This window comes from Sorex fumeus, unplaced genomic scaffold, assembly GCF_029834395.1.
Source record: "Sorex fumeus unplaced genomic scaffold, SorFum_2.1 ptg000006l, whole genome shotgun sequence".
NCBI lineage: Eukaryota > Metazoa > Chordata > Mammalia > Eulipotyphla > Soricidae > Sorex > Sorex fumeus.
In genome coordinates this window covers 27,191,467-27,206,730 of record NW_026606063.1, presented here as the reverse complement: position 1 = coordinate 27,206,730, position 15,264 = coordinate 27,191,467, and the positions used below count along the sequence as shown (strand labels likewise).

The 15,264-nt window shown below is 46.3% G+C and overlaps 1 protein-coding gene across 1 annotated transcript in view; it reads left to right on the top strand.

Moving 5' to 3' along the window:
- Positions 1-304: 304 nt before the first annotated feature.
- Positions 305-15,264, top strand: part of GRHL1 (grainyhead like transcription factor 1) — a 59,424-nt gene continuing 44,464 nt past the window's right edge. The window contains exons 1-8 of the mRNA XM_056125490.1: positions 305-474; positions 3,906-4,092; positions 6,190-6,260; positions 9,969-10,359; positions 11,304-11,380; positions 13,235-13,391; positions 13,606-13,717; positions 14,914-15,008. Of these exons, the coding sequence (XP_055981465.1) occupies positions 455-474; positions 3,906-4,092; positions 6,190-6,260; positions 9,969-10,359; positions 11,304-11,380; positions 13,235-13,391; positions 13,606-13,717; positions 14,914-15,008 (1,110 nt within the window). The 5' untranslated portion in view covers positions 305-454. The remainder of the gene's footprint in view (positions 475-3,905; positions 4,093-6,189; positions 6,261-9,968; positions 10,360-11,303; positions 11,381-13,234; positions 13,392-13,605; positions 13,718-14,913; positions 15,009-15,264) is intronic.

The following is a 15,264-nucleotide window of genomic DNA, read 5'->3' as shown; positions in this document are numbered from 1 at the left end:
CGGCCGTGCACTGAGCTGGGATGGCCGGGACCGAGAGGAGAGACGCAGCACCTGGACTCCCGGGGGCAGGAGAGCGCGCGCGCGCGTCCCCGGGAGCGCGGCCGCGCGCGCGGAGTGCCGGGCCCCGCCCGGCCGCCCAGCTCGGCCCCGGAGGCTCCGCCCCGGCGCCCGGCTTAGGGGCCAATAGGAAGGCGGCGCCGGCCTCCCGGAGCCCGAGGCCCCGCCCCCGGCCGGCGCGCGGCCAGCCAATGGGCGGCCGAGCCCCGGCGCCCTGTGCGCGCAGCCCGCGCCGAGCCGGCTCAGAGCGAGAAAAGCGAACCTAACCCGTCGGGGCCGCTGCTCCGGACCCGCCGCCGCCGCCGCCGCCGCCGCCGCCGCCTCCTCCCCCCGGATCGGGTGTACTGTCCCAACCCGAAAGTCCAGTTCTGCGGCCCGGCAGCGGCGAGCGAGCGCGATGACACAGGAGTACGACAAGTGAGTGAGGGCGCCGGCGTGCCAGGCCCACGGGGTGGCCCCGGGCCGCCGCTGCCCCGACTGGCCGGTCGCACCTGCAGCCGCGAGGCCGACCGGGCCCCCCGGGGGAGTGGGGGTGGGGGTGGGCAGCCGAGGGAGGCCAGCGGGCAGCGAGAGGAGCATGCGGAGCGGAGGGGGACGGGATGGGGTGGGGAGGGGGAGACACAGCCGGTGCAAGGCCGCGAGGACCGGACGGAGCCCGGGTCTCCCGGGGGGCGCGCGCCCCCACCTTGCACCTTCTGCGGGGCTGCGGCCTCTGCCCCTCCGCCTTTGTTCCCCTCCACCCCTCAGCCCTGTCCTTTGGGGGAGATCTCTTCCTCCTCCTCCTCCTCCTGCCCACCTCGTCCCGGGCCGCAGACGCCCGGGGTGGAAGGTTAGGGGGGGACCGGCCCGCGCCTCTGGTCTCCGCGTGCTCCGCGCGGCCGCGCGTGCGCCCCCGCTGTCCCCCCGGCCCGGGCCGCGGGTGCCGAGCTCCGCAGCTGGTGGCTCGCGGCTGGGACCCTCGGGGCAGCCGAGATGCCGGGACAAGTTTGCGGGGCTCCGCCGGCCTGCTGGCGCTTTCTCTCCCCGAGGGGGCTGGCTGGCTGCTGCAAAACGGCTGTAGGAGTTCCTCGGCCCCTTGCATCACTGATGGCAATTACAGATTACCGTGGGTATTTTAAAAAAAAAAAAAGAAAGAAAGAAAAGAAAAGAAAAAGAAATGCTCAGAAAGTAGCAAGAGTCCGAAACGCCGAAATCGGGGGTTTGTGACAAGCTGTGCCGACGACGGTGGTGCCTTTCTTAGAACCGGTGGGTTCTAAAGCGTTTGTTGCGTGTTGGACCAATGCGAGGTGGTTAAGGTAAGGTGGACAGAGCCAGGGAGAGTGAGTTCTGGGGTTTGTCACTTCTGAGCAGAGATTTGTTTCCCAAGAAAAGATTTGCATGAAATAACCTTTTTTTTTTTCTAAAGTAAGTCTTGCCAAAACAATCATTTCTAATTCCGACCAGTGCGTCTAGAGCACAGAGATATCCTCCCAGTTGAATAATTACTCATTTGGCTTAAGTGTGCTCCTTTCTTCAGGATGGGAAGATGAGATGTTAGGATGTGGAATAGCTTCGGTGGATTAATCTTGTCTGGTAGAATGTGCTGTGAAATTATCGCTGGAAATGTATTTGAGGAGTTGGAGAGATCGTTGATAAAGGAGTTCAGGCTCTGGGGCAGCAGTGATGAGCGTTAGGGGCTAGCACTGGCCTGTCATATGAGGAAGTGGACTGAGAAGGGCAACTGGGTTCTTGTTTATTTCTGGACTTTTTGGTGTAGATAAGGCACATTTCCAAAGCGAAAACTTCTGCCTTAGGCACACTTAGGAATGTAAGACGCCTTCAGGGTGATCCCGAAGAAAACCATTTGCAAAAAAAAAAAATTTTTTTTTTTTGAATTTTCTATTGCTTGTACAAATTTGGGATGGAGGTGGGAGAACGGAAGTTGAAAAACTAGCATTACTGGAATTGAACGAGCCAAGTGTTATCATAATCTGCTGGAAGTTGCTATTACACTATTAATAATAGCTTAGCAGTGCACTATTAAATCACCCCAAGGTACCACTGGTTTAGTAGTTATTATATTCTACCCCGGATGGTGAAGAGAGTGCCCATGTTTCGTATGTGTGTGTGCGCTTTTTTTTAAACAAGTTTTTGAAATTTGTGTGGACTTCATTTTTACACAAATTGCTTTGAATAACACATTGTGTCTAGTGTTAAAATAGTCCACCACCTTAAGACTTCTTGCCTACCTTGTGTAAACTCTTAGGACTTTATACTTAGGTATGGGTAAAAACATTGACTTTGAAATAAGACTTTTGGCTAAAAATAGTTCTGAATAGCCCCACTACTACGACCCCAACCCCTTTAAGGTACTATCTCCTTTTTTCTACATCTGTATCTGTTTTTAAAGGGCTTGGGTGATGGCCAAACCCTAACTTGGGCTGATTACTTGAAAAGATAATCAGTCTTTCTACATTCACTTTTGGAGTAGGTAGGTCACCTTTAGGCCATTTACATATTTCATTTGTGTGTTGCAATGAGAACTGATCCTTAAATTTGCTTATTAGAATAGTGACAGTTCAGTGTTCAGAATATTTTAAAAAAAAAGTTTTCCTTTTATAAAAATGGCTTCATTTTGCTTTTTCTTTTTGTTGACTTATTAAATAGCACCAACAGAATGGTTGTTAAGACTGTTTACATTTCACGTTATTTGGAATCGGTAATGTTTGTTTTAATCTTCCAAATGAAACCTCTCAGAACGATCTTTATTGGTTTTCTGGTTTCCCCCCCCCCCCCCCCCACCAATCTATAGTATTAAGAGTGAAACAATTCTTGCCCACTGGAAAACCAGTAAAGATTATTTCTTAAACAGATTTCTCCACCCATTTTCTTAAAAATCTTTTCTGTTCAGTGGCTTCATTTATTATTGTAGATTGTTGAATGTTTATCTCCTTAGATAAACGGTCAATTCCCTTGCCAGAAAATTATGCCTCCTTATTGATTTATGGTCCCCTTTGGCCACATTCCATGCTCAATCTGCTGGTAATCAGTAGAATATTCTAACTTCTCTTATATACCCCCGAGGATTAAACAAAGTAGCCCTTTTTCTCTCTGTCCCCCTCCCACTCTTCCCCTAGTTGTAGCTAGGAGATGTTTTAAGTCATGGCATCAACTGGAGAAAGAGTGAAATAGCGTGTACCAGCATGATCATTGAACATAGATTCCCTTTAAGAGGGCAAGGTATATGTCTGAAGGAAATTAATGTCCTCTTTCCTCCCTCGCTTGTCTTGTGTTTGTTTATGTAAAGTGTTTGAATAGTCTGGCCTTCTCCTGGAGTGTTTTCTTCCCCGCGAATAGTCATTCCTGTGTACCACATGTGAGTTAACTGTAGGTTTTCCTGGCTGCCTGATTATCTTATAAGTACATTAGTGATTCTGTATCTCGGTGACTTTACTCATTGGCCTGCATTCAAGTGCGTTGAATTCTGGTCTCTTCTTAATGTATGAGGGTCTTTGATGAGACAAGAAATTATTTAATGGGAACATGAAGGAAATCATCATTTAGGTTCTTGAAAAAAAATAGCTGAGCGATAGCACAGCGGGTAGGGCGTTCGCCTTACAAGCGGCCAACATGGCCGACCCGAGTTCGATTCCTCCGCCCCTCTCGGAGAGCCCGGCAAGCTACCGAGAGTATTCGATATGCCAGACACAGTAACAACAAAGTCTCCCATGGAGACGTTACTGGGCCCGCTCGAGCAAATCGACGATCAACGGGAGGGCCTTTACCTTTACCTTTACTTGCAGTAGAAGAGTGTGAGATATGTTTTGTGTCTATATTTTATATATATGATTTTTTTTCCCCCTTTGAAGCAAACGGCCGGTGTTGGTTCTTCAGAATGAAGCACTTTATCCACAGCGGCGCTCCTATACAAGTGAAGATGAAGCCTGGAAGTCTTTCCTGGAAAACCCGCTCACTGCAGCAACCAAAGCGATGATGAGCATCAATGGAGATGAAGACAGTGCAGCTGCACTGGGCTTACTCTACGACTATTACAAGGTAGGTTTGTCTGCACTTTTAAAACCCTTTAACAGTCCAAGTTGCACTTGATTCAGCACCATATAAAACAGTAATTTGCTGGTAGAATGTAATGCAAGTTGCTTCTGTAGTGACTATAAATACTTTAATGAGTACTTTGACTTACTGTGGTTCAAAGCTGAAAAATCTACAATCACAGAATCAAAGGGTTGCTTTTTAAATGTAGCAAGGAGCCAGCTGTTCCAACTCTGTCTGAACGGTGGAGTTACTGGGGAGGAAGATGGTAAATGCGGCTTACTGAGACTGAATACTTGACCAAGGGTAGCCCTTACGGCCGTCAAGTCACTGTAATTAATTTATCTGCATTCTAACCTTGACTCCTCTGGAGGCATGGTGATTTCCTTTTCCTTAAATGACGTCACAGAGCCTTTCATTTGATTGTTGAACTCTTTTTTTCAAATTTCGGACTTTCTAGTTCTAAGAACAGGATGTATTTTGTGGTCTGTTTCTAGGGAGTTAGACTAGTCTTAAATGTATTCTCTGCATTAATTTTTCATGGTGTTTATGTCTGGAGATGACCACCCATGCATCTTATCATTGTCATCAACACCATCAACTTTGTTCTAATAACACTACCTTTTATTTATTACCTTAATTAGATCAGACATAATGCCAGCATATAGGTTAGTTATAATTCTCCAGAAATCCTGCTAATTGTATGACATTATTCCCATATTTCAGGTGGGAAAAAAAAAGAGTTCTCAAGTCACAAAACTAGTATGTGTTATTCCTGGTCTGGTGTGTGTTGGATTTTCTTGGCCTGCCCAGGAGCAGACTCAGGGATGGCTACACACTACATTGTGCTGTGGACATCTTTTTGTTTTGAAAACCTTTCAAACCTATCAAAAACTTAAAATGATGAACGGTGGAGTTAGATTTCACTGAAACCCACCATTTGCATGTCTTTTGTTGCATTCTAGAACCAGGGCTTCCCTTCTCCCCACCCCCCCCACACACACCCCAATACAAGGAATGCAGAGGGATGAAAGCAGAGAAGATAGTTTGATTAGCAAAATTAGAGGGAGACTTGAGTAAGTGATTTCATCATTTTCTGCTATGAGATCACATGTCCAGTCTATTATGATTGAAGGGCTGAGACAACTCTTTTCCCTTTGGCCCTGAATAGAAACTTGTGTAGGAACTAACAATGTCAGGAGAAACCCTCGCCTGGGAAGTGTTGGCTGTGAAGGGATCCTTTGAAGTCTAATTTATTATATATCTGTTCTTATGACTTGTTTTATTGACTCCACCTGTGTAAAAAAAACACATAAGTTCCTGAGTACTTACTATGAAGTTCGAAGTTGCATGTCTTTTAATGAAATGTGGGGTGGGTGGAGGGAACCAGGTTTAGTGCTGGCAAGACTGGTGTTTAACACTCTTTTCAGTAGTTGTGTGAGTGTTTTAAGTAAAGGATCCTGAAAGTATTTTACCTCTCAGGAGATTAATCCTCATACCTGTCCATTAAGAACAATCTGACCTAGTCAGATTTCTTGACATCAGTGGAGGAGGGTCATTTTCTTTTTTTTAAATGAACGTAGAGGCTTGTTTCCATAGTTTGGTTGTAACCATCAGTCACTTTTACAGTATACCGTTGGTAAGTTTTAAAAGCACATTGTTCACTCAACCGATCCTTTTAACTTTGCATTTTATCCAAAAGAAAGGATTGTGGAAGAGGGCAGCGAGAAAGCTGAGAGAGGCCAATTGTGTCTTCGGAAGCCTCTTCTCTAGTATGTGATTTATAGAAATATGGGCCTACCCAGGCCAAGGGTATTTCCTTCCATGAAGAGATAAAAACCAGACACCGGGTATACTTGTAATGCCCTGGGTTTGTTTGTATGGCAACTATATAATAGTTGTTTTTTACAGACCAACCTGGTACCACCAGATTGTACACTCCGTAAGACAGATGCTGTTCCATTGGTCTGGGGTCCCCAGTACCTGGGGTTTGGTAGAGAGTAGGTAGATGGGTGGTTTTGAACTTACCAAGAAGTGAAAGGCTACGTATCTATCCTTCACTGGGTTGGAACTAAATTCTTGTCGTATGTGCCAATATCTAAGGTTCCGAGAGAGAGAAGATCATCCACAGCAAAACCAGATGTTGAGCACCCAGAGCCAGATCACAGCAAAAGGTAATGTTCTTAATAATTCATACATTCTGAATGCCTACAGTTATCTAAAACTAAGATGAGTTCATTTAAATGACCCAGCATGAGGGCAGAGATAGGTAAGTGTCTTCGTATCAAAATTCAGATTTGCCTTGTGGTGGTTTAGCTTCAGTTGTCCTGAGAAGTGTCCAGATTCTTAGGCATCATCACCTTTCATAGAAAACAAAAGATCCACTTTCTCTTCCTCCAGAGGGTTGATTTGATCTTAGTAGCACTATAGCACTGTCCTCCCGTTGTTCATCGATTTGCTCGGGCACCAGTAACATCTCCATTGTGAGATTTGTCGTTACTGTTTTTGGCATAGTGAATACACCACTGGGAGCTTGGCAGGCTCTGCTGTGTGGGCGGGATCTTAGTAATGACATAAAATAACTGAGTGAAGTGTTTGCTTCCCTCCTTCCCTTTTGTTTTGTTTGGCCCCCCCCCCCCTCCCCACTGCATCTGAACTACTTCTGACTCAGTGCTTGGGGTTTGCTGTCTGTGGTGCCAGGGATCAAAACTGGGCCTCCTACATGCCAAGTATGTTCTCTAGCCTGCTGAGATTTCTCGGATCCTGCTTATTGTTTCTTTAGGGGTGTTTTTGTTTGTTGTTGTTGTTGTTGTTTGGGTTTGGATTTGGGGCCGCATTCTGCTGTGCTCAACTTACTGCTGGCTCTGAGCTCAGGGATCACTCCTGGAGGGGTTCAGGGGATCATACATGGTGCTGGGAATCAAACCCAGGTTAGCTGTGTGCAAGGCAGGTGCCTAACCCACTGTACTATCTCTCTAGCCCTTGTTTTTGAGGTTTTCTTAAGAAGGATATGATGGGGATTTAAGGCCATGGTGGGGATCCATTTAAAAAAATTATGTGGGGCTGGAGTGATAGCACAGCAGGTAGGGCGTTTGCCTTGCATGCGGCCGACCCAGGTTCGAATCCCAGCATCCCATATGGTCCCCTGAGCACCACCAGGAGTAATTCCTGAGCGCAGAGCCAGGAGTAACCCCTGTGCATCGCCGGGTGTGACCCAAAAAGCAAAATAATAACAATAATAATAATAATAGAATAAGTTATGTGGAGGGGAAGGGGCTGGTGGCTGGAAGCAATAGTACAGCGGGTAGGGCACTTCCCTTGCACATGGCTGACCTGGGTTCGATCCCCAGCATCCCATATCATTCCCCAAATACTACCAGGAGTAATTCCTGAGTGCAGAGCCAGGAGTAACCCCTGAGGTGTGCCGGGAGTGGCACCAGAAAATAAAGTTACGTGATGGGGCTGGAGCAATAGTAGAGCAGATAGGGTGTTTGCCTTGCGTGTGGTCAACCCAGGTTCAATCCCCAGCATCCCATATGGTCCCCTGAGTACCACCACCAGGAGTGATCCTTAAGTGCAGTCTACTATCACTCTGGCCCCCATTTTTAAAGAATCACAAATCGCTCAGCTTCCTGCTATCAGAGTAGTTCTGTTTGGTACACATGCGTGCTTCATGTGGTTGTAATTATATTTTCAGGTAGGATTTGGTTGTACGTGGTTGTTTTCTTCAACTGAATATGTTTTATATTTATTTTCCATGTTGCTGTTTTCATCTTCATATTTGAATAGGGTTGATGGCTTATTTTTACTTTTTACTTTAGGCCTTTTCAAACACAGTGGTCAAGAAATAGTCTATTTCAGGCTCCTATGTACATTTTGTACATTTATCCATACCAGCCCTCCTAGGGTTTTGCCGTATTTTCTCTCATTGTCATCTTTAAAAAAAATTTTTTTACTGGAGATTTTTGTTTCTGTTTTATTTTTTGTGATGGTGGTGGAGAAAGCTCCCAAGCAGTCTCGGAGGGTTCAGGGGCCTCTCCTGGGGATGCTCAGTTCAGCCAGGTCAGTACTGCCCTGGGGGGTCCCAGGCCTCCTCGTGCCAGGCATATTCCCATCCTTTGAGCTGTCTCTCAGGCCCGTGTACTGCCGTAATTTTTGTTTTGTTTTGGAGAAAGGGGGTGTGGTCTTGGGCCACACCCAGTGGTGCCCAGGTGTGGTGCTCAGTGGTCACTCCGGGCAGTACTTTGGGTCCATGTGGTTCCAAGGACCAGACTCGGCCTCTCTGACCCTAACAGTTTTTTTTTTTTTTTTTTTACTATTACAAAGTCTTAATGGCTTTCTAGATAGGTTACCCGCCCCACACACACACACTTTTTTTTTTTCTTTTAAACTAGAAACCACAAAGCCCTTTCAGACTGGGCTCTCGGATGTGGGCAGTGCTCAGCCCAGAGGTGCTGGTCCAGTGTTTAGTCTTTGGGTCTGGCAGTACTTTGCTGCTTAAGCCCAGCAGTGCTGCGAGTTCCAGGACTAAACCTGGGGATGGTCCAGGGGCTGTCTCTGCTAGGGCATCGTACTCAGGGACTCAGACATGCTAGGCATGTGCTCTGCGACTTGAGTTGGCCCCCAGCTCCCCCGCCCCCACCTTTCTAGAATAAAGTACTGGGAGTTTATTGATCCAGGTTTAAAATATTTTGTTGACCTTGAAATGTGCAAGATTCCATATTTTTTTCTGTTTAAAAGTTGCAATCTTGAGGCTGGAGTGATAATACAGTGGGTAAGACACTTGCCTTGCACACGGCTGGCATGGGTTCGATCCCTGGAACCCCCTAGGGTCCCCCAAGCCCCACCAGGAGTGACCCTTGAGCTCAGAGCCAGGAGTAAGTCCTGAGCATAGCCGGGTGTGGCCAAAAACAAACGAAAAAGTTTCAAATACGATTTGAGAATGTTTTAAAAATTCATTAAGTTTTAATTCTGGACTAAAAAAGCGTCTTCGTAGTTTAGGATAATTTGTGAAACCAGAAGTGATCTTACAAATAGTTACTGGTGCCGTCTGACCACAGGTTTTCTTCTGGTGAAAGAAAAGGCCAAATCAGTATAACTGTTAGGAGAAGGAGAAGGGAAATAGCTCATGCTTCTTTTTTTTTGCTTTACTTCTGGTTTGCTTTTATTTGGGAGCCATACCTGGAAATACCCAGGGGTTACTCTTGACTTTCTGCTCAGGGATCACTCCTGGTGGTGCTCGAGAGACCATGCGTTGTGCCAGGAATTGAGCTGGGGCTGGGTGCATGTAAGGCAAATGCCTAAACCCCCGTAATGTCTCTCCGGCCCCGGTAGTTCACACTTAAACCCTTGCATGCCAGGCATTATAACTGCATTTCAGTGTATCCCCCTCATTTCATCATTCTCAGCCTCCTGTGGGGGATATTTCATGACTCCCATTTTATACGGGAGCAGTGTGTAGTCACCAAGAGATGAATAACTTGCTCCAGGTCACATAGAATTTGAACCGAGACAGTCTGACTCTAAGAGTCTGTAGTTGAATCACCTTTTTCGTATGATTCCACCTGCTCGTACCTTCAGGCTCCTAGTAAAATGTCATTATTGCATTAGGATCATGAGAAATAAAGCGTAGTAGAGAGCTCTGACTACTCAGTTTTCAAATAAAATTGGACTTATTTGGATTTTATTTGACCTATAATTATGAAGTTGTCTTTCTCTGGTAATGGGATGCCATGCCATTTTCTGTTTGTTTGGAGTCTACCGCATGTATTATCATTGTTGTTATTCCCGTCCCACCTCCCAGTGCCAATAGGAAAATAAACATCGGGGAACTGTATCAGCTTTGCGTTTGAGAACACAGGTTTCTTTTACTTTTCTTAAAGAAACAGCATCCCCAATGTGACTGAGCAGCCGCTCATCTCCGCTGGAGAAAACAGAGTGCAAGTTCTGAAGAATGTGCCTTTCAACATCGTCCTTCCCCATGGCAACCAGCTGGGCATTGATAAGAGAGGCCACCTAACCGCTCCTGACACGACAGTCACGGTCTCCATAGCGACGATGCCCACCCACTCCATCAAGACAGAAACCGAGCCCCACAGCTTTGCTGTGGGGATTCCGCCGGCAGTGTACCATCCCGAGGCCACCGAGCGTGTGGTGGTCTTTGACCGGAACCTGAGTACTGACCACTTCAGCTCTGGGGCCCAGCCCCCCAATGCTCAGAGGCGCACGCCAGACTCTACCTTCTCAGAGACCTTCAAGGAAGGCGTTCAGGAGGTACAGGAAACGAAAGCATCTTCCTCAGACGGCTGTGTGTTTGTCTAAGTATTGGGTGCCACCCCTTCCTTGTTATGTAAGCTTGAAACTCGGCCTGAAGTGAGTGGATTAGGAACAAAAGATTTTTTTTTTCCCAAAGAGTAAAGGCCCATGGGTATAATTTGTAAACTAAACCTATAAAACCAGAAATTATTATCAAGGGCACATGGCTAATCTTACCAGCAGCTGAGTTAACAATCGTGATTTCAGCTGAGTGCTTTGCTGGAGAAAGAGAACCCCGTACCTAATCTCCAGTCAACAACAGATAGATCCCAGTGGTCTGTTTTCAGCTTTTGTCCTTGCCCCAAAAACAAGCTGCCCATAACAGGGCCCTGCTGTCAGGGCCAGCAGGGAGAGCTCGACAAGAAAGGCGCCTTTCACGCAAAACACTTGGAGGGTTTGGTGTTGAGGAAGCCCTCACTCAGGTGAAAGAGGTGGAAGATGCTTAGAACTGTCCCCAGAAACTTGGGGTGGGGAAGGAGCTCATTTCTGCTTGCGGAGGTAACTTGGTCACCTCTCCTGATGGCGGGCCACAGCGCGTCTGGCCAGGCGTGAACTTGGTATTCTGCATCCTGATTCCCTTGGCTGGGTCCGAGTCCACAGTGGGAACAGAAGTAGAATATGCGGGCAGGGAAGATGTCTTCTGAGTCCCTAGATTGCCTGGATTTGGTCAAGTGGCACATAAAAAAAAAAAGGACATTTTTCTTTCTTTCTGGTTTTTTTTTTTTTTTGGTTGTTTTGTTTTTCAAAACATTTTATAGTAAACTACTTTTTTTTCCAATGAGTATTGAAAAGGGTAGTGGGGGTGCCGTAAGCCACCCACTTTCGTGCTATAGCAGACAGTGCTCGTCAAGGGAGCCTGATAACCGGTTAAATCGTTGTGGCTTATTACGTTGATATTACAGGTTTTCTTCCCCTCGGATCTCAGTCTGCGGATGCCTGGCATGAATTCAGAGGACTATGTTTTTGACAGTGTTTCTGGGTAATAGTTGTCTTTTCATTTGATTTTTAACTTTCAGTTTTTATGTCTCTGTCCCTTTTTGTTAACTTGACGTTAAACCACTCTGAGGCGGTGTCTGCGGGCTCTCCCCTGTTCTTCCTGGTCTCCGGCAGCGCCTCTGTGAGCCGACACGGGCTCTGGTGCATCTAGCTTTGGCCTCTGAGCTGTGTTTCGAGCTTCCTCGGTTCTTGGTGTTGGTGCTTTTTCTTCCCTTTGGTTTCATTATGCGATAGTCAGAGCATGAACTCCAAAAAGACCAGATCACATCAGATCTGTGAAATCCCTTCTGCCTTCAAAAATACATAATGCTGTGGCCGTCTAGAAAAGAGCATTAGGTGAATAAGACTTCTTAAAAATCAGTCTCACAAATGATAAACGAAGTTAGCTATTTTCCCTGACCTGACAACCTCTTCTTTTTAAACCTCATAAAGTTTATCTTTGCATTCCTAAAGCAAATAAAAATGAGTCTTGCTTCAGGCATGCAAATAGCCTTCAAGTTAATTGTGGATATACATATGTACATATAATATATATACATATATAAGTAACTTCAGATTTTAAAAATAATAAACTAAGATTATATTATATACTTTTATGTGTATTTTTTTTAAATGTGTGTGTTATGTATTGAAATAGGAAAGGTTTTATTTGAAGGTCTAGAATTTTTTGGGAATTGAAACTTCCCTTACATTCCTGCCTCCGGGTTTAATAGCCACAAACTCAGATCCCATTTCAGATCTAGGACAGGTATCAGCAAACTTTGTCTGTGAAGGATCAGATAGTAAATATTTCAGCCTTTGTGGACCATACAGCTTCTGTTGCAATACTCGGCCTGCACCATCGCATATTCAGCCAGAGATAATATGTAAACAAAGTGGTGGCTGTATTCCAGTAAAACTTTATAAAAGTAGCTGCAATTTGATGGCCCCTGATGGTTCTGAAAGGTTATTAAACAACCTTCAGGAGGACAGATGTGTGGCACTGTAAAGTAATAAGAAACATGAAGAATTATTGAGGGCCAGAGAGATAATACAACAGATAGGGCGTTTTACTTTGTATGCGGCTGACACGGGTTCGATCCCCCAGCACCCCAGAGAAGCCAGGGGTAATTCCTGAGAGCAAAGTGAGGAATAATCCCTGAGCACTGTTGGGTGCGGCCCCAAAACAAAAACAAACAAACCAAACTAAACAAAACAAATTGTTGAGGAACCAGAGAGATAGTACAGCAGGTTAGGTGTTGCCTTGCATGCGTGCAAACTGGGTTTGGTCACCAGCACCCCATATGGTCACCCGAGCCCCGCCAGGAATCAACCCTGAGCACAGAGCCAGGAATCAGCCCTAAGCAGGTGTGGCCCAGAAACAACAAAAAAAAAATCAATCGTTGAGTGTCCCTCTAAAGACAGTTATAAATTATAAGCAAAACCAAAAACTGCTGTGAAGAACCAGGTTGAATTTAGCAAGAACTACCGAACCCTTGTCTGCAATTTCTGGGTAAATACCAGATTGGAAGCCTACCTTGACTTTTGCTTCCAAAGTCCTTTCACTTGTATCTCTCCGATCCTTAGCTTCCAAACTTCTCAGCGTTCGTATCACGTCATCGAATTTCCAATAGGCATCGTATATTTCACATCTGAGAGGCTAGGGAATTTCTGGGTTGCTTAAGATCATGCTTGCCCTGGGAGAAGTGACAGACTCGGATAGGACCTAATGAGTCGGCTGTTTGCTGGCAGCCTGCTGCTTGGCCTCAGCCACCCTGAAGCGTTGCAAGATTGAGCTGTAGCATCCAGGAAACTGACGAGAGGTGATTCGAGATTTGTGACTTTTCTGGTTCTGTAGGAACAACTTTGAATATACCCTGGAAGCTTCGAAGTCCCTGCGACAGAAGCCAGGGGACAGCACTATGACATACCTGAACAAAGGCCAGTTTTATCCTGTCACCCTAAAGGAAGTGAGCAGCAATGAGGGGATCCACCACCCAATCAGCAAAGTGCGGGTAAGTTCTGCTTCCGTTCTCGACTCTCGGAAAGCCTGTCAGAGCTCAAGCCCCACACCCCGACCCACCACCTCCACCCCGGGCTGAAGGAGCCACTAACTAAAGACCAGACGCCAGGCTGCCTTTTGCGGCCTTAAATGCAGGATCCGTATGTTTTCCAAAAAAGATACTCATCTCTCCGTGCTTGTCTGCCCTAATGGATTCCCTTTCGTAGAGCGTGATCATGGTGGTGTTTGCTGAAGACAAGAGCAGGGAAGATCAGTTAAGGCATTGGAAGTACTGGCACTCCCGGCAGCACACAGCTAAACAAAGATGCATTGACATAGGTAAGTAGCTCTGCAGCCCGCTTTTATTCCCAGAGGTGCAAAGCATCCAGTTTTCTAAATCCAATTATTTTTGGCAGTGAACAGCTTCCTGCCAAGAGCCTTTGCATTTTCATGCCAGCTACTGATCGGTTCCAAACACTGTCCCTGGCCTCCGGGAACCAGTGCTCTGAACATTACTTCCTTCAAAAGGACATAAGCCCCATGCAGTGGCTTTCCACGGGACGTTGGAGCCAGAGCTCTGTGGCCAGCTCATGACAAGTGCCCCGCTTTCCAGTCTGTGGAGGTTTTTTTGTTTTGTTTTGTTTTGTTTTTTGGGGGGGAGATTCTTTATGAGAGTCCGCTAAGTAGGAGATAGACGTTGGGTAGAGAAATCAAATGGACCGCCTCCCCTAGAACTGAATTGCATCGCCAGCCTTTCCTTAGAGATTCAGCACCTGGGAAATAGCAACCGGCCAGGACTTTGAACAAGCTTCATGAGGACCCTGTTCTTGCTGTGTGTGTGTGTGTGTATCTGTGTGTCTGTGTGCCTGTGTGCCTGTGTCTGTGATTTTACATAGAAGCATTGCTGATGTCACTAGGTACTAACTGTCCCTCCTAGCGTTCCTTTGACTTTTGTTATGATTGTGTTCTCTTTTCAGAATTAAAGGAAGCTGATTTACCTGCAATAGTTTTGTGACCTGGGGACAGTGATTTAATTTTTCCAATTTTGACATGTTGGTAGGGCTGGAGCGATAGCACAGCAGTAGGGCGTTTGCCTTGCACGCAGCCAACCCAGCCGAGCCGGGTTCAATTCCTCCGCCCCTCTCAGAGAGCCTGGCAAGCTTCCGAGAGTATCTCGCCCACACGGCAAAGCCTGGCAAGCTACCCGTGACGTATTCGATATGCCAAGCACAGTAACAACAAGTCTCAAAATGGAGAGGTTACTGGGCCCGCTCGAGCAAATCGATGAACAACGGGAGGACAATGACAGTGACAGTGACATCATGGCACTCAGTATCTAAGCTTCCCTCTATTGCAAAAATTCTGAATTCCTTTTCTGTGTGTGTGTGTTTTGTTTTGTTTTGTTTTCCCTCCACAAAAACTGTTAAATTATCCAGTGGCAATAATGTCAAAGTAGCATCTTACTTTGAGTGGCTGTCCTCTCCTATCGGAACCAGAACTCATGAATTCTTGTTTTCCTTTCCTCGTTCTTCTAGCTGACTATAAAGAAAGCTTCAATACCATCAGTAACATTGAAGAGATTGCTTATAACGCCATTTCTTTCACTTGGGACATTAATGATGAAGCAAAGGTAGGTACTAAAGCCTGAGAGGCTGGGGAAGAGCCATAAAGTTGGAAGTGCTCGAAATCGGGACAGGATTTTGGGAGAAGTAGCTCCCCAAATCAGCGTTTTCCTTCATGTTTGTCAGAGCCACTGGAATTCTTCACTTTCTCTCTTCGAACAGTCTTTCACATTTTCCGAAATGAACAGTTTCTTCTCAGATGTTCTGGAAATCTCCTCCCCTTTTCATCTTCCCCTTCCTCCAAAAAGAGACCGGATTGGTGGC